Source organism: Pan paniscus, chromosome 3 (assembly GCF_029289425.2).
Source record: "Pan paniscus chromosome 3, NHGRI_mPanPan1-v2.0_pri, whole genome shotgun sequence".
In the NCBI taxonomy this organism is placed as follows: domain Eukaryota; kingdom Metazoa; phylum Chordata; class Mammalia; order Primates; family Hominidae; genus Pan; species Pan paniscus.
The window spans coordinates 173708418-173728502 of record NC_073252.2 but is presented as its reverse complement, the minus strand read 5'-3'; the positions used below and the strand labels follow the sequence as shown (position 1 = coordinate 173728502).

General features: G+C 37.3%; 1 protein-coding gene across 3 annotated transcripts in view; it reads left to right on the top strand.

Annotated features, from left to right (window-relative positions):
• Positions 1 to 512: 512 nt before the first annotated feature.
• Positions 513 to 20085, top strand: part of GPM6A (glycoprotein M6A) — a 368138-nt gene continuing 348565 nt past the window's right edge. The window contains exon 1 of one of the 3 annotated variants that reach the window (XM_057302219.2): positions 513 to 531. Coding sequence is in view for 1 of the 3 variants with exons in the window: in XM_008977078.6 (XP_008975326.1) it covers positions 1203 to 1206 (4 nt within the window). In the remaining 2 variants the exon portion in view is untranslated. Of the gene's footprint in view, positions 532 to 1051; positions 1207 to 2965; positions 2987 to 20085 lie in introns of those variants that run through there. The other 2 variants (XM_008977078.6, XM_034959451.4) reach the window with 2 other exon arrangements.

Sequence of the window (20085 nt, the reverse complement as noted above, 5' to 3'; positions counted from 1 at the left end):
TGTAACTGAAGTGCATTTACAACACCCCTGCCAGGAGTATACCTCTTCCATTACGTGAGAAAGAGCTGTGCAGATGTTTATGTGGCATTTGAATGATATGCTCTGCATTTATCCATGCATTCTGCTAAAAATATTGTTATTTACTTTTCATAGCACCTTTTCCCCATTAGATAGCAATGTTCCTCAAGGTAAGTAATCATATCCATTTTATTTTATTCTTCCACTTGCTCACAGCATAGATATGTATATTTTTGGGTGTGCTTTGCATGAAAAAGCTGTGTACACCTTGGGGACTGACTTACTGAAATAACTTCTCCAGTATGACTCTTGAAAGAACTAGGTCAATAACCCATAGAGTTATATAATTTTTTTTTTTTTAGCTTGAGGAGACCTTAGAGATCACTTTTTCCAGATCCTTCATTTTACAAATTAGGAAATGAGCCAGGATTACAACTCATCCTCTCAACTGTCAAGCCCTGTGCTCTTTCAGCCTCATCAACTGCCTCTTGGATTGAATTGTTTATTTTCCAGGTGATTTCTGCATATTATGATGTGTGTGTATGTGTCAGGGTGTGTGCATGTGTGTTTGAGTGTATGGTTTTTAGAACTTTATAACCTTGTCCAATTACAGAAACATATTTTATGTAGAAGAAAGAGGAGATGACAAAGGATAAATTAAAGGGAGAATTTTCTCTTCCTCTTGTCTTTATTAATGTTATTATCATTAAGAAACAAAATGGTACACAGAAGACAAGGGAACATAAAATTATCATACGAAACCTGTCTTTTGGAATAATCTATTTCCAGACTCCACTTAGAGATCATTATCTTGGCTACCGAGTCGGTTGTGGGGTGCTGAGACAACGTGTGTGTCTGTAATGTGCATTCAATGTGTTTAGGAGAGAGACTTTGCACGTGTCTCTAATGAAAGTGAAAGGGGGCAGGGTGGGGGCCTCTGGGGAGGAGACCCACAGTGAAGGGGAGGAAAACGGGCTTCTCGCAGAGGAGGCAGGTGGAAAGAGGGAGGGGTCTGTGCGCCCGCAGAGTCGCCAGGCGCCCTGCGAGTTGTCTCCGCTGGGAGGGGCGAGGCTGTCACTTGCCAGGGCGCGAGGAGCCTCAGCGCGGCTTGGAGAACTTGGCCCCGCGCAGCGTCTGGTCACTCGCTCTCCTCTGGGGACTGCAGAGAAGCAGGACCTCGGGCCATGGGTGAGTGCGCGGGCGGGCGCGTACACCTCGCCCAAAGGCTCGGCCTCGGGAATGGGCATTATAGAAAGAAAATGAATGTTCCTCGGCCTCAGACTGCGTCCTTCCCAGCTCTGTTCCCCCCGCGCCCGGCGTCCCCGCCCCCCGCCCTCTTGTCTCCGGACTTTTTTTTCTGGGAGAGAGGCGATGGCGATGGGGTGGCACCTGGAGGCGAGGGAGGGTGCCCGACTGTTTACAGTGGGTCGGGAGGGTGGGGGGCTGCGCTTGGGCGCTGATCCTCTGCGCCGGCCCCAGGACCCAAGCCTGGGGGTCCGGTCTACCGTGCTGGGGGCGGTATTTGGGAAATAAAGAAAGACTAAGAGACCCAGGATCCGAATAGCGAGGGGATTACAGGGAGATCTCTGTCCTCCCGAGTTCCCACGTTTTCATGTTCTCTTTGGGGAGCAAGTTGAAACGGGGCACGAGAAATGGAAACTTCCTAAAACTTCCACTTTGTACAGGTTTGAGCAGAGGAAGGTGCTGGGGCAGGGCCAGACTGGGGACAATTTCTAGTCCCTTTCCAAACGAAGTGCCCATTTGCACAAAAGGTTTGAGGTTGAGGCTGAAGGCTGATTCTTCCTAAATTCCACCTGGGTAAACAGCGTGGTTAAAAGGGCGTCCACACTGGCTCGGGTCACTGGACGGTGGAGTTCGGCGCAGTTCAGCTTCGCTCAAGTTTCCAGGCAGGGTCCGCTTATTCGGTGCTTAGCGGAGGCAGCTTGGAATAGCTCCAGGAATGTGACTGCGTGTGGCGGAGGGGAGGAAGAACTGGGTGTGAAATAGCCGATTCAAACCCAGCACTAGGACGCAGGGTCCCACGAGTCACCTCGGAGAGCGAGGGAGAAGCTGGGGAGGAGAAAGCACTCGCCATCCCTGGACTGGCGTATCCACAGGCGCGGGGGAGATGCTGCTCTTCCGCGGTTGCCGACTGCGTTCAGCCCGCAGCCCGAGTTACTCTTCCAACCCCAGCCCGCTCACTTCTTCCAGCCAAGTCCACTGGGCGCCCCTCCCCCTTGCTTCTCCCTTGTCCTTTGTTGTGAGGGATTTCTCCAAGAGTAAAGGAGGCCTTGGGGACTGACGTGCTCGGGTTGAAATTCCTGTATTCCCACAGGCTCAAGGGTTAGGGGATGCTTTGACTACTAATCACTGGAGTTTATAGACAGTAGCCAACTTGGAAGAAAGGAAAAAAGAGAAAGCTGAGGACATTTTTGCCTATGAATGTTAGCTGTGATCAAGACTTTCATAGTCTCTTCTTGCTTGACCCTTGGAAGTGTCTTAGAAGGACCCATTTTTAGGGCCTTTGTATAAACAGTGTTGGAAATGGTCTTAAGAAGGACTGTCTTTAAATGTTTTCTGAAAAGGAAGGAGTATTTTCAGGTTAAAAAAGAAAGATAAAACATTTTCCCAAGTGTGGCAGAGAGTATTTCAGGCTCTTTTTTTTAATTTGGTTGTTAAGTGTTGTGTTCCATTGGAAAGACAGGTCCGGAATATTTTAAATTTTTCTCCTAAACACAACACTTGCTGTTCTACTTGACCACTTGAGCCTATAAACTCTTGTTTCTATGCTCACACAGGAGAAAAGCTGTCAGAAATGGAAAGTCAAAATAATTGACTTGATGTAGTCTATTCATTAGCTGTATTAAAAGCATTAAAATGCCATTTGGATCCAACATAATAAAATGTCTAGAAAGAATTACATTATTTACCCTTGTAACCTCAAGCTCGAGAGGACTGGATATCAAAGGTAAGGTATTCATAATTTCAAACTTAATTATTTTTAATTTCCATTTCCTTACTATAGTGAAAACAATTTGTCCTGGATTTTGCTTCAGTGCCCATGGATAATTATCAATCATCCCTAATTATAGGAAGATTTTGTTGTGGGGGATGGTGTGGAGTTAACAGCTGAGTTGTCAGGATCCAAAGCTTGGTCTGTAACTCTTAGAAGTTCTCTTTCCTGTCTGTAATCTGACAGATACCTAAAATTTGTTTGTTCCTTCTACTGCCAGAAGTGGATTACATTTTTCCTGTTGTAATTGAGGTCACCAAAAACTTATGTAGTCAGGGGCCTAGTAGGACAGATTAAAAATATTCCTGAACTCTCTTTAGATGGAAGTAGAGGAAGCAAGTGAGGAAGCCAGAGGTGAGCGAAATAGAGAAAAGAGCAGGCCTGTAGCAGGGGAGAGTGACAGCATGAAGCCAGAACTCAGGACAGAGATTCAAGTATGCAGTCCAGAGACTAGGAAGAGCCAATAAGAGGGGCAAAGTGGGGAAAGCAGGAAGGAAGTGCATAGGGGAAATAGAAAACATTTGGCCACTTAAGGCCATATCTCTCCTCTTTCTTTTAATTTACTTATGAAAAATAAAACTTCACTACTCAGAACCTCTTCTATTTAGTGGTAGTAGGGATGGTAGGGAGTTTAGCATTAGAATCCAAATGGCTAGGATAAGAGGGAAAAACAGCGTAGGAGAATGCTGGATTGTGCCAACAAATGGAATCCAGTTTTTTTGTTTTGTTTTGTTTTTGTTTTTTTCCTGGTATCATGAAAACCAAAATTTATCACTTAAAGAAAGGAAGATAGTATTCTGGGGATGAATGTAGCAATCAATTCTCATTTGTCTTAGAAGAAGAAATCTGAACTCTAGCACTGTGGAAGAATGAGAGTAATTGGTTAATCAAACATTCTGAATAATTTATAGTCCTTCATATCCATAATGCACAAGGCTGATTGTAAAAAAAAAGTTATTTGCAAAGTAGGCAAATTGCAATTTTGGCATCTCTTCCTTTTATTGTTTGATTTCCTCATTGATGTCCTCGGCTTCTCTAGGTATGCAGCAGGGCTATCCCTCCACTGCAAAATTTCACTCTGCAGAAAGGATGCAACAAAATAGTTGATACTAAAAAAACTGCAGGGCTAACACATTGCTAAGAGTATTTACATTTTAACTTTAAGATGAACTTTAACCTGCAAATCTCTAATTGTGGAATTTCAGGCCCCATTGGAAAGATAGGTCAGGAATATTTTTAAATTTTCTCCTGAACACAACACTTACTGTTCTACTTGACTACATGTATATCACTATGAGACTACATGTATATCACTATGAGACCATTGATTACTGTTTTGTTTAAAAATGATGTTGAATATGATTTAGTTTGACAGATATTATGAAAAGTTTAATGGGAGTGGTACTGAACCTGTCTTGGAGGAATGTGAAACATTTGGAAGGGAAGTGGTTCTAGGTAGAATAAGGAGCTCCTTCTCATGGCAGTAAGGAGGTGTGTTTGGGGAACAGTAAGACATGGAGCTGGATTGACAGGATGGGATTTGATTTTGGAGAGCTTTTAAAAGCAATGAGAGGAATTTAGAATTTACATGATAGGAGGTAGGGTGTCATGGAAGGTTTTTGAGCAGGGAAGACATAATGAGATTAGTGAAAATGTTGTTTAAAACAGAATTAGTTGGAGAAGACAGATCCAGTTGTCACAGTAATCCTGGGATAATATGATATATGCCTAAACCAGTTTGGGAATAATATTATATGATATATATGATATGATAATAATAGAATATGATACATGTCTAAGCCAGTGGAACCGGAGAGCAAAAGATTGATGAGAGATAGTTCAAGTGAAAAATCTATAAAATTAGGAAATGGAGCAATAAGAGAATGAATAGAAGATTTTGTCTAGAAATTTGAAATCTTGAAGACTGGGGAAGCAGTGGGTTCCTTGATAGAATATTTAAAGGATAAACCCAATGGTTTACTTTCTGCATATTTTGGACAAGAAATTAATTTCATTTTTGAAATGTTATTAAGAAGTGATAGCAAGGCCGGGTGCGGTGGCTCACGCCTGTAATCTCAGCACTTTGAGAGGCAGGACGAGCTGGGTGGATCAGTTGAAGCCAGGTGTTTGAGACCAACCTGAGCAACATAGTGAGACCGTCTCTACTAAAATTACAAACAGTAGCCGGGTGTGGTGGCACACGCCTGTAATCCCAGCTACTCGGGAAGCTGAAGCACGAGAATCGCTTGAACCCATGAGGCAGAGGTTGCAGTGAGCCGAGATCATGCCACTACACTCCAGCCTGGACAACAGAGAGACTCAGTCTCAAACAAAAAGGAAAAAAAAAAGAGGTAATAGCAAGACATCTAAACACAAATATTTAGTATGTTAGGAACACATAATGAGAATTTAATCAGAACACAGGAACAAAAAGGAAAACAAAGATGAAAGGGTTACCAACCTTTAGTGAGAGGAAAACCCATGAAATGAATTATCTATTTGAAAGTGTGAGTATAAGGAGTACTGGTTGAGGGACAGGGAGGGAAAGGATAAATCCTGTTTGATTGAAGAAGGACGCCAATTACATGATACGTACTAAATGCCCCAACATAAGAACAGTGAAATGTGACAACTTAAACATTCCACATTAGATTTAAGAGTATACACATTTTGACAAGAGAAAAATATCCAATGGAAATATTTTGCTCTTACTCAATTTGAGTAACAATGGAGTTGGTTAAGTATCTGTAAAATTGTTTGCAAATTTAGACAAAAAATAATGACACACAGTATTGTCTTGAGCTCATACCTTTTTTTTCAGGAAAACTATGACACCCTCGAGACAGTTATGAACAAGGTACAAGAGCCAAGGTTTGAAATAGGAGAAGCAGATGATAATCCCTTATGTCTTTGAATGGGTCCTATAAATCTCTGGGATCCTGTTTCCTCATTTGTTTGATGAGAAGGTTGGGCAAGGTTCTATAAATTTATGTAGCTCAGCTCTTGATCCAGTAACTATTAGAGAAAAAAAAAAACATGTAGAGAAGATAAGATTAAGCTATTTCCATTAAGCAAATCAAGAACACTTTTATGATGCTAGAGTACTGGATAATACTTTTGATCATTTGGCTTCTAGTGTGTTATTTTCCTTAGAAAATCACAAAGTCTGATAAGAGTCCCAACCTCAGCGGAAGAAGATAAAAGTCATGTTCTAAGCATTTATTGCTGCATAAAATGATCTCCCAAACTAGTGGATTAAAACAACAATTTATTATTTTCATTCACGGTTCTGAGGGCTGACTGTCTGCTGAGCAATCCTCATTTGAAGTCTCTGCCTTGGAAGCCTGATGACAGCAGGGGATTCAGCCATCTGAAGACAGGATTGGACTGGTCGTCCAAGAGAGCTCACACATATATAGCTGGCAGTTGATGCCAGCTGTTGACTACGAGTTTATCTCGGGCTGTCCTGAAGTGGCTTGGGTTTTCCACAAAATGGTGGCTAGGTTTCAAGAGGCAGCATCCCAAGAATGAATGTTCCAAAAAACCCAAGCAGAAGCTGCAAAGATTCTTATGATCTAGCATCAGAAATCCCAGGACATCGCTTTTCCTTGATGTGAGGAGCAGCCAGCTCATACGAGGAAAGGAGAAATTGAGGGTAGCCGACTAATTGATCTAATTCCTAAAAGAGCTGTCTTGTTAAGTGTGCTTCACATTGGGTTTACAACTGAAAACTCAGCACGAGTCCTGAGAAAAACATGATTAAAGACTAAATTTTTAATTAGAAACATGAAGAAATCTAAACAGTCACACTAAAATTTCACAGCAAAACATTTGAGTGTGGAAATTCATGCCTGGGTGGAAATGTGTTGGTAGAATACTGGGATAAGCTCCACTCAAAATAGTTTCAAATAAAATCAGCTAATCTTCCTTATTTTCCCTTGAGTCTGAAGTTTCTAAGGCTATTGTAAGGTACTGTTCATTTTATTTAGAATGGAGTTGGTCATAAATTGGAATGTAGGTCAATTAGCATAAATCCTTTGCTCAATATCCTCTTGTCACAATCAACTAGATGCTTTGTAGTGAACTGTTTAGGAGCTTGCTTTATTTTTCAAGAATGTGTTAGCTTTACAAAGTACAAAATTTGAATTGGTATAGTGTCACTAGGGGTTTCACCATACTTTTCTTTTGAAGAGATGTATTTAACTAAGGTTCCACTTAACAAAACTCTTCATGTAAATCTCCTTTTATTATTAATACTTTTATCTGGCAAAGTTAGAGCTGTCTCTGTGATTACAAAAAATCGAGGCCTTTCTCCCAGACATTTGAAAAACAAAGAAAAATTAGGGTAAATGAGATGGGTTGAAACTCCAGGACAGAGTTAGTTTCAACCTAGAAATTTAGAGGCCTTAAAAAATATTAGCTCATTATTGTGTTTCAGCTTATTTAAGTTGAGGTCATTCTACTTTCAACTGTTTGACAAGAGGTGAGGAGACAAGGGTAAATATTGCAAAGCTGTATACTCGATGCTTATTATCCATGCTATAGCAAGCAAACAAAACCACATCCCAATGAGAAATGAAGCCTTGACCTGTATGAACGACATAACCAGAATAATGTGTTAATTCTAGAAAGCAGTATGATAAAACAAATTCTTTTTCAGTTTAAGATATTCGCTATTTATTTTAAGATATATAAGGTATGCTTAAATAAGATACAGTAATAACAAAATAAATATCTCTTGCTAGTTGTATAAACTTTCTTATTGTAGAACCTCTAATTTTATTGCCTAGCTAAAATACCTTAAAGCATATATTAAATACTGATTCCTGGGTCCCAACTCCCAAGACTCGGATTCAGAAGGCTTGGGCTTGAGAGCTGGACCTGCAATTTTAACGTGTAATCCGACTGATGATAAGGCAGGAAGTCTGGGGCATGTAACGAGAAAAACTGACTCCAGAATGCCTTTCTTTCAAGCTGACTTAGCCACTCATTACAGCTGTTATTCCTTCACTTGTATCGCTAATCGCTAATATACAGGCATACCCTGTCTTGTTGCACTTCACTGTATTGTGCTTCGTAGATACTGTGCTTTTTTTTTTTTTTTTTACAAACTGAAAGGATCAAGCAGCAATTTCCACTTCCAAGTCTTATTATTTAAGAACTATATTTCACAAGGCAATAGCTGCCATACATAGTGATTCCTCTAATGGATCCGGACAAAGTCAATTGAAAACCTTCTGGAAAGAATTCACCATTCTAGATGCCCTTAAGAACATTCACGATTCATAGGAGGAGATCAAATATCAGTATTAATAGGAGTTTGGAATAGATTGATTCCAGTCTTCATGGATAACCTTGAGGGGCTTAAGCCTTCAGTGGAGGAAGTAACTGCAGATGTGGTAGAAATAGCAAGAGAACTAGAATTAGAAGTGGAGCCTGAAGATGTGACTGAATTGCTGCAATGTCATGATGAAACTTGAATGGATGAGAAGTTGCTTTCTATGGATGAATAATGAAAGTGATTCCTTAAAATGGAATTTACTTCTGGTAAAGATGCAGTGATATTGTTGAAATGACAACAAAGGTTTTAGAGTATTACATAAACTTAGTTGATAAAGCAGCGGTAGGATTTACTCCAATTTTGAAAGTTCTACTGTGAGTAAAATGCTAACCAACAGCATCACATGCTACAGAGAAATCTTTCATGAAAGGAAGAGTCAGTTGATGCAGCAATTATATTGCCTTAAAATAAGACAAATGCAATTCATTATCTTATTGTAAGAAATTGCCCAACCACCTTCAGCACCCACCACCCTGATCAGTCAGCAGCCATCAACAGGGAGGCAAGGCCCTCCATCAGCAAAAAGATTATGACTTGCTGAAGGCTCAGATGATTATAAGCATTTTTCTAGCAATAAAGTATTTTAAAATTAAGGTATATACATTGGGTTTTTTTTTAGACATAATGCTATTGCACACTTTATAGAATTTAGCATAGTGTAAACATAACTTTTATATGCACTGGGAAATAAAAAAATTCATGTGACTTGCTTTATTGTGATGTTGGCTTTATTGCAGTTGTTTAGAATGCAACCCCAAATACCTCTAAGGCATGCCTGCATTATTTTTATTTTCTAATCCTGGTCCTAATATTACCAAGAGCTACCTCTTGGAATTACTATAACATTTCTGTTTCATTTCACTACTAAACTTACTAAGTTTCTATAGTTGCTGTCTCCTCTTTTTCATCAGTCACTAATCAACCTTCTTGGGTGATGTTCTCCAGAGTTCACTGAAACCCCTCCCCTGAAAGTTACTAATAACCTCCTGTCTCATAGCTTCAGTGTCATTTATACTTATGTATCTCTCAAATGCATATCTATGCCTGTCAGCTGTCTTCACCTAGCTGTCCCTTTGGTCCTTCAGCCTCAATAGGTTCAAAACTCTCCTTTCTCTCTAATATCTATCTTGGAAAGATGTTTGTAGAAAATGAAGGGATATTGGAAAAGGAATGTGAATATAATAAATATTTCATATATTATTACATTTGTACACATTGCTAGGAAAATGTGGTAAAGCTACAAGTATGTTGCACAAATGTCTGGAGTTCAGTAAACACTGCATCTGATGAAAGTCTACCTTTCTTTTCTGTCTTTCTGTGTCTGGTATGTCAGCTGCTTCCTCCTTGCATTATAGTTATTTGTGAATGTGTATTGTTTCCTTCATTATTTGGGGTCATGTCCAGACTTTGAAGGCAACAACATTTAGATAATTGACAAAGAAACCAACAAATACTCTTATCATCAAGCTATTTGCCTATGACTGCCTACTTTGCTAACTCAGAAAGATACAAAAATACAAAATTTAAAAAGTATAATGTATTTAATATTGGTCATTGCAGGAGACAGGAAAGAAGGCAAAACTGTGGAATGAGTGTATCTGTTCAGAACAGGGTATAGAAAACAGTTGTGGGAGGGAGTTAACATTAGACCAAAGGCCGTTGTGAAAGAAACACTAAGGCAAGAAGGATCTAGAACATTAAGGCAAGAAGGACTTTTCAGCTGAAAAGTAGATGAGACAGAGTTAGTGCACATTCAGAAGAATCAAAGAAAAAAAAAGAGTTTTAAGAAGTGAGTGACCTACAGTATTCAGTGCAACAGAAAGAACAGAAAGGAATACAATATATTTTGTTTTAAGGGTTTTTTCATTTATATCAGATATTGAAATCAAAGCATTTTTAATAAAGGAGTGAAGATACAAGTCTGCTCTCATAGACCAGATTACAAGGACTAGGAAAAAAAAAAAGGAAGAAAAGTAAGGAAGAAAGAGGGGAGGGAGAGAGGGGAGGGAAACAGGAAAGGAGGGAGGGTGGGAGGAAATTTGGATGGGTCCAAGGTCAAGCAAAGATTTTTGTTGGGTAGGAAAGAACTGTTTCATGATTTCAGAAGGGGAATGATCTAAGAGAAAGGCAGACACTGAAAATGCCGTGGAATAGCAGAATCCCTCAGCAAGTTACTACAAAATGATCTAATGATATACATTTATTATTTAAATAAAACTTTTAAAGTTAAACAAACTGTCTAAGAATGTTTGATGGCATTTGAGTTTTTTAAATGATAAGATATGCTTCTTGACTGTTTTAAATTGTGATATAATACAGTATGTCTCGTGAAGTTGGTGTTAATGCATCTGTTCTGAAAACTGTATTGTGTTCATTTTTCTTGTATTTTATTTATAGAGACTATTTATACCTTCATGTATTTAGGAATATATAGATAAATACATGACCTATATTCAAACTGTGAAATGAATCAACAGAGATGAAGCATATTGTGCTTAAATAATCACTACACTAGGAGTCAGGAGTTAATTGATCTTATCCCCAAAACTCAGCTGTTACTGATCTGTGCTACCTTGGTCCTGTAAGATTTCACTCAGCTCTAGATGCCTATAAACTAGTCAATCAATCAATTATATTGAGCCCCACATCCTCACCAAATTATGAAGATGATGCTCCCATAGCAGCATTTCTCAAAGCTGACAGATCTTTCCTTGTTAGTAATTCTTCTGTGTTTTCAACCCTGACTTTCTGACAGAGAAGACACCTAAGGCTTCAACCAGATTTGGGTATTTTTCTTTCTTCACATCTTTAGATATTTTTTTCCCTTGGTTAAGTGAGGATAAGAAAAAAATGGAAACAAAACAAATACCAAATATACAATATTACCAGGAATTATCTGAGACTTCCTTAGGCTACACTCACATTACTTGTAACTCATTATATATTATTAATATATTATTAATTAGTGAGGGAACTAGTTGATAAATTTTAACATGTAAGTTTATATGTTTTATGCTAACAACTCTAAACTTTTAGATTGCTATTTACATCTCTGTGTGTGTGTGTGTGTGTGTGTGCGTGCGTGCATGTGTGTTTGAGTGTAGGGGGTTCCTGTTTTTTTTCATTTTGATTGATTTGTTTCGTTTTTATATATGTGAGTGCAAGATAGTGTTTTGTGTGGCTGTTATGATGGAATCATTTTACAAGTCCTAGAAATGATTCATTTAAAAGGAATCATTTTACAAGTTCTAGAAATGATGTTTGCTCCATTGGCAATGTTATCTCCAGGTAAAAATGACCATCATGGTTAAATCCTAGTCTATACATCCGAAACAAATATATTGTGTTTTTTTAAAAGAAATATCAGGGCATGGAACAGATCATATCTGATAAAATATAACTCAGTGTTTGCTTATTCCTTCTGGGTATAGTATTTTTTGTTTGTTATTTTATTAAGAAAAATACATAAATATATAAAAGAAAAGTGCTGAAATGGAATTGTGCTTTCAAAATATTTTGAAGACACATTATATTTAGTAGATAGTTTTTATTAACGTAAGTCAACTATCTGTTTCCATCTAGATTTGAAGTGCAAATAATGAACTTCAACACTGGATACTCAGGGAATTTTCTGCATTCTTTTTTTCAGTTTTCTTACTAAATAGTATAAAAGGATAAATATTCATAGAGATGTACTTGAGATATGAGATATGTTTGACTAGGTTATACATTTTGTCGCTATTTTACATATTTTTTCCTATCTAAAGAAAGATTTAGGCCAGGCGCAGTGGCTATGCCTGTAATCCAAGTACTTTGGGAGGCCGAGGCGGATGGATCACTTGAGGTCAGGAGTTCGAGACCAGCCTGGCCAACATGGTGAAACTCCGTCTCTACTAAGTATACAAAAAAAAAAAAAATTAGCTGGGAGTGGTGGCGGGCACCTGTAATCCCAGCTACTTGGGAGGCTGAGGCAGGAGAATCGTTTGAACCCAGGAGGTAGAAGTTGCAGTGAGATCATGCTACTGCACTCCAGCCTGGGCTACAAGAGTGAAATTACGTCAAAAAAAAAAAAAAAAAAAAAAAGAAAGATAAAGAAAGAAAGAAAGATTTAAAAAGAAGAATGAAATTTTATTTGTTAATTGTATATAAGAAAGCAAATTCCTCTAAAGAGAAAAAAGGCAGAGCAACTATTAATACAAGTATACGATTTGTAAGTAGTTGGTTCCTTAGGTAAAAAAAGGCATAGAAATACCTACAAAAATTAGTGTTATTAAATAATTTCATTCATTTCACAGCAGTTACCTTAAGAGAAATCCCCTTACATCATATGATGAATACATCCTGGTTTAAATCAGCTGACAGGTAAAGGGATACTCAACTCAAGAAATGTCAAATATTTAAAAATTCCAATGATAATTCACATATCTCATTATATCATCTTAAGATCATTGTTGTGGGAGAATTTTTGTTTGTAGGATCACCAACAATTCCCTGGTTAAAAAAAAAAAAAAACTACTTCACTCCCAAAAGCAGCCTTTTAAATTTATTTTAGTGTTGACCCGATTGAACAAGTATTTCTTAGGGGTCTACTGAAGGGTCTATCCCATGCCCACCCTTGCTCTGCACATAATGACATAATGAAGGATGCAGGGTAAGTATAATTTCTGATTCTAAAGGACTTATGCTTTCATTGGAGATAAAAACTTGCACACAGGAAACTATTTAAAAATCTGTAAGACACAGAGATCTAGATTAAATATAATCATTGGTAAAACCACTGGTCAGGAATGGAGGACATCAGTGGAGGCTACAGTCATCAAGAGAAGCTTTCTGAATGAGTACCTTGACGAGCAGCTGGATGGTTTGTGACTTTGTCAGGAAGTAGGAGTAGTCACAGTGTGGGAATAGCCCAAGAAAAGCATGAAGAAAGCTATGGAGGAGGACAAGCATGCTCTGGGACCCATTGGAGTCAGCTTCCCCTCCAGATGTCTTACAGTGAATTCTTTTTATGCCCCATGATCTCTGGAATGGGATACGGGGCCACACCCTAATAGAAATTGTAGAAACAATGTGAATACTAGTGCCTTGGTGGTGAGCAACATAGGGGTTCTGCTAGCCCCCACATCTTATCCTTCCAGTCCCCTGACCCTGTTACTCCAACTCTAAACCTCATTGTCCTCACAGGGCCCTTAGAGACTGGTCCCACTTGCTTTCTCTCTACTTCAACCAATCATTATTTCTTTCTATTCAATCTAGACTATGTGGTTCAGAGATCCAACCATTCTTATGAAAATATTTTTGACTCCCTAGGCCTTTTGTCCAAATGAGTCTGGGTTATTGCAGTATAGATCAGAGAAAGGCTTGATATAAGGATTATGAAAATCGTCCTACTGCATGATCATGCAATTGCAGCATTTCCTACAGAGAGTGATGGAGATCCAAGCAGATTTGGTTACAGATGTAATAAAAAGGAAGAAAATATGTGGGATAACAAGAAGGAAAAACATCTTTTTATTTGTTTGAATACACACCAGGAGAAGTTGGTATTCTGAAGACAGGAAGGAGTCATCAAGAACAAGCACAAACAAATGAAAAGTATTCACAATTCTGGTAACTTCCAATTAATTATAAATAACTGTGTATATCAAAACCCGTGTTATTATGTAGGAGGATGATCTGGTATGACTTCTGTCAACCCAGTGATTCAGGATTGCTTTGTTGATCTACTTGTCCAGAGAGATAGATGTTACACCACTTCTTGCTACCCTACATGGCCTTCGTTGGAAGCTATGCAAGAGGATGACTCTTACAGATGACAGAAACATTTATGATTATTCAGTTGGTTTCACTCCTTAACTAAACAGAACCCCAAGACAAGGCTTTAAGATTCTATTTCCCACTTATTGCCATGATATAATCAGAAATTTATAAAATTTTACCCAAAGACCTAAAGAGATCTGATTCACTATAAAGGAAATAATTTAACATATTTGACTATAGATTATAACATAGTGGACTATTACAATGATCAAACTAAGTTATAAAATTAAAAATTAGAAACTTTAGCTATCAGAAAATGTATAGTTAAGTGTTGGTAATGGCAGGATACCAACAGCTTTTTTTAAAAAAGATCACATGATTTAGCATTATTAAAATTTATTTTCATATTTTTAATACTTTAATACTTGTATGACTTAATTGAGATGAAGGGCAAAGAAGAAAGATCCCTTTCTTGTAATACCTTGTATTTCACATTATTGTCTGTAGGAGTCCATAATTCTGGGGCTCTCTTCCATGTCTTCCCCTTTGCCCCCTATTTTTCCCCTTTCTTGCTTTTTCTTGGCTTTTAAAGCTCAAATGATGAATGTTTAAAGAGGCTATTATCCTTGGGTTGAAAGACTCATTCAGTTCTCTCTTATCTTTTACATCAAGGACTGATTCAAAACAACATAATTAAAATAAAATACAGCATAATTAAAACAAAGCATTCTGAATAGTAATTTTTTTAAAGCTAATAGGATATTTGTAATTATGTCTTTTCATTTTTCAGTAAAGCCTTCTTTAATTGATATGTGGTGCTATGTGCAGATGAATTTTTAGATGCAAATGTGTATAAGAAGTATTGCTCTACTGGTAGGCATGGCTTGAATATGATCTTCCAATTCCTCCAAGGACTACAGAATTGGGGTACAAGTAGCTGTTTGCTCTGCTCAAGTTGAGTCCTTCTGTTTTCTTTGTCCCTGGCTTTCTTCTTCTGTCCCAATGGCTGTAGCTCACTGTTTATTTATTAGCTGTTTAGTATGAAAAAACATCTACTTTTTTAACATTGACAACAAATCAGAGTAATGAGCCTGCCCCTCACGCTACATTGGGTATAATCTTTGCCAATTAGGTTCTTGGCTGGTTTTGATGCACTTTACCATCCTGAAAGTTTGAGAAATCTGACTGCTTTGTTGGTTGTTGTTTTCCTATTCTTATTAGCACTTGCCAAATCTTTAGTCATGCATCTTTAGACCAATGACAGCTTCTAGGTCAAATTTCAGTTTTGATCACTGCATCTTTAGAAGTAAAGCTAAGGACTGAAATAGCCAGTTCCTTTTCAGTGACTGCAATGGATGCTGATTAGCTGCATGCTGGTTGTTGAAGTCATAGCAACAAGTCCTACTTATTATCTTTTGGGCATCTCAAATAACGTTCTTTAGTCTTTGAATATATGACTACAAAAAGTTTCATCTCCTAGTGAAAATGAATATGTTCTTTCATAGGACAACAATTTCATAGAGTTGATTAAGCATTCTTGTCTAATGTTCATTTCTGAACAAGTAAGCTGAAATTATTTGCACTCCTTTCTTTCTTTCTTTGTCCAGTTTTCATAATTAGGCTTTCAGTGGACTTAATCTTTTAATTTTAAAATGATTAATTGCCAAGTTGTTGGGTGCCATTGCTTAGGTTACTAAGCTAAACATGGCCAGCAATAACAAAGAGAAGTGCATTGAAGTGGGCTATAGTGGCAACAAATATTTACAAAAAGTTCATTTTCAACAATGACTCAGGATATTTTGTAGTCAATAATGTTGTTTAGAGAGGAGAGAGCTATGGTTGTTTTATTTTTCTAGATAAAGGTAGATTTGGGAAGATAATCTTGTTTTGTATTAAATTCTACTACTATATAATTTATACATACAAATGGATTTTTTCTCTTTTCACAACTAACAACTAATCTTAATTTCTGCCTACATAAAACCTCTTTTGGTGGTATGGAATTATAAAGTTTAGACTTTTTCAGTCAGGTTAATGGGTGAAAAAAGGTTATATTATTTTACTTTATACATCATTTGAAATAAAGTTTTATATCATTCAATTAATTAATTTCTAAGCAACCTGAAACAAAACATTCTTCCTTGGCAAATTCATGACAGTTTCATGGCAATTTTTGATTTAGAACAATCTGTTCTCAACTTCTAGATCCACTAAATTGGAGAAAGGATCTAATATCCCTAAGTTTAGTTATGTTATTTGTAGGCCTAATAAAAATAATATATAATCGTGGAGTTGTTGAGATGAATAAATGAGGGAAAATAAGTCAAATAGCTTAACAAAGTCACCAGGAGAAAGTATTCAATTAATATAAAGACACACACACACACACACACACACACACACAAACACACTTTAGTACGAAAGTAAGTTTGTTTTAACTAAGTTTTAAGTCTTAATTTCTTTTTAAATCTATCATAAAGAGAACTTTAGATTTGTAATTTAAGACAAACTTCAATCAAATGAGAGGTTATTTTTCTAAACCAATACACACTGTAGTCATGTGTTTTCTTAGGAATAAGCTGATCATTTAAAGCTTTTATGGATATTGTTAGGAAGAAGCTAGAATTAAGAGCCAGGTGTTGGTCAAAAGACACTTAGAGATGGTCCTAAAAATCAGAGCTTGCTAAGTCTATCTGTGTAATTCATTCATCAAGTAATTTTTAAACTTGCTATTTGCTAGACAGAATGCTTAGTGCTACACATTTCTAAAAAAAGATAAAATATGGTACTTGGTATAATAATAAAACCGTAGGAATTATATGGCATAACAGATGTTGAGGTGGGACTTTATATGGTGTATATGGGCAGAAGACAGTAGTTGAAATTCCTCTTAAAATGTCAGTAAAGGATTCAGAGACAGGCTAGAGCTAATCCATAAAACTTTGAAATGATTTGCCTGACTTATGAATCAAGGAAAAGGCCTTCTAGCCAGAGGAGTAGTATGAATAAAATATTGAAATGAAAAAAGCATGAGGTATTCAATGAATTGTAAGCAGCTCAGTTGGCTGGAGTATAGAAATGTGAGAGATGTGCATTGATCAACAAGAGTTCAATTAGGGGGTGGGGCTCTTGCATGACATGTTAGATGGTTGGCCTTTTGAGCAGTAAGTGTGTAGATGCACTGTTGGGTATTTGCTGGGGAAATAAGGTACATAATTGTTCACTTAAAACGATCATTCTAGCAGCAATGGAGATGAAAAATATGATACATGGGAGATTATAAACAACAGGAAAATATAAGAAAGGTTTTGTTTGAGAATAGAGGTAAATACGTCAATGAAGTACTGCAAAAATTTAAAAGTCTCTTTTTCTTGTTTGTAGAGGTGGAGTCTCACTCTGTTGCCCAGGCTGGAGTGGCAGTGGCACAATACTAGCTCACTGTAGCCTGGTGGGCAGAATGCAGACTCTTCTGGGCTCAAGCAATCCTTCCGACTCAGCCTCCTGGGTAGCTGGGACTATACCCACAGCCACTGCACCCAACTTATTTAAATTTTTTTTTATAGTGATAGGGTCTCACTATATTGCCCAGGCTGGTCTCAAACTTTTGGCCTCAAGCAATTCTCTCATCTTGACCTCCCACAGTGCTGGAATTACAAGCATGAGGCATCCCACCTGGCCTAAAAGTGTCCTAAAAATAATTCTTTCCAAATAACACTTATTGGAATGGAGGGATGGTTAAAGAGCTGAAATTTCATTTTCAATGTTTGAAGGAAAAAAACCATATGATCATCTCAGTAAACATAAAAAACGCATTTAATAAAATGTAGGCCAGGTGCAGTGGCTCATGCCTTTGGGACCCTGCACTTTGGGAGGCTGAGGTGGGCAGATCGCAAGGTCAAGAGTTCGAGACCAGCCTGGTCAACATGGTGAAACCCTATCTCTACTAAGAATACAAAAATTAGCTGGGTATGGTGGCATGTGCCTGTAATCCCAGCTACTTGGGAGGCTGAGGCAGGAGAATCACTTAAAACTGGGAGATGGATGTTGCAGTGAGCTGAGATTGCACCACTGCACTCCAGCCTTAGTGACAGAGCAAGACTCCATCTCATAAAAAAAAATTATAAATAAATAAAAGAAAACATATTTAATAAAATTTAACATTAACTTATGATAAAAATTATAAGTAAATTAGGAATAGAATAGAATGGTTATAAACTGATCTGGGACATCCTGCAAAAACTGTAAGTAACATTATATTTAATGGTGAAACACTAGAAACATTCCCAATAACGTCAAGTACAGGAAAAGGACACTCACTCTTGCCATTGCTATTCAGCGCTGACTTTGTTTTCCTAATCAGAGCAATCAGAAAAGAAAACATATAAGTGGAAAGGTTGGAAAGATGGAGGCAAACTTGGCATTAATCAAGACAATGCACTTGTCTATATAATAAAGACATTCTACAAGAATTAAAAATAATAAGAGATCAGCAGGAATGCTGATCAACATGTATTACCAAGAGCATTTCAGTATCTCAACAATACCAAAACAGGGTAATTAAAATCTAATTCACAATAGCAAAGAGTTTTATACTAATCCCAGCAGTAAATTTACCAAAAATATATGAGATTTTAATGGCAGAAAGCAAATGTGAACACATGATAAGATAGATCTGGTTAGCAGATATGCAATCTCATTATCACATCTCTTTCAAATATGTGTGTGTACATATATAGATATAGATATACATATATTTTCAAATGCAATTTCAAGAACATTTTCAAAAAAGTTTTCATGGAATCTACAAACTGATTCTAAAATTCTGTAAGGAAAAGAGATGTTCTATAAATTGACATAATTCTGAAAAAGAAAAAGAAGGTGGGAGAATTAAGCCTTCTAAATATCTAGACTTATTCTTAAACTACAGTAATTACAACTGTGGTTTAGCACTAAATAAATACATAGATGACTATAACCCAATATAGGTCAAAAATAGTTCAGCTTTCTGTGTCCTTGATATATAATAGGGGAGGAATTACTAATCAATGTAGGACTACTCAAAAAATGGTGATGGGACAACAGGTTTATGCAGACAATGAATAAATTATTTTACTGCCTCACACATATCCCTATCTTACCCTACACATGAAAATAAATTCTGGATGCATCTGATAAGAGTTACCTAATAAAGATCTAATTGTAAAAAACAATAAAATATAGGAAAGTATCTTTATTACACTATGGCAGGGAAGGATTTTAAAAATTTAGAGGAAAAGTAGTAATAAAAAATACTGACAAATTTTACCATATCAAAATGTAAAGCACTTCTATGAAGCAATAAAATATTGAAAAACAGGTTGGATTTTTTTTAAGTGTTAAGAATATATAAATAACTTACATATCACTAAGAAAAAAGACAAATGATACAATAGAAAATGAGCAAATAAAAGAACAGGAGAGGGCCGGGCGCGGTGGCTCATGCCTGTTATCCCAGCACTTTGGGAGGCCAAGGCGGGTAGATCACAAGGTCCGGAGATCAAGACCATCCTGGCTGACACGGTGAAACCTCGTCTCTACTAAAAATACAAAAAAATTAGCCGGGCATGGTGGAAAGCACCTGTAGTCCCAGCTACTCAGAAGGCTGAGGCGGGAGAATCTCTTGAACCTGGGAGGCAGAGGTTGCAGTGAGCTGAGATTATGCCACTGCCTTCTAGCTTGGGTGACAGAGCAAGACTCCGTCTCAATAAATACATAAATAAAAATAAAAAATAATAGAACAATATAATTTCATGGAATAAGTAATCATGGATGTCCAATAAATGTATCAAGAAATGCTCTGATCTCTGGTAACTAGAGAAAATCAGGTGTATGTCTGTGTGTGTGTGTGTGTGAGAGAGAGAGAGAGAGAGAGACAGAGAGAGAGAGAGAGAGAGACAGAGAGAGAGATCACAAT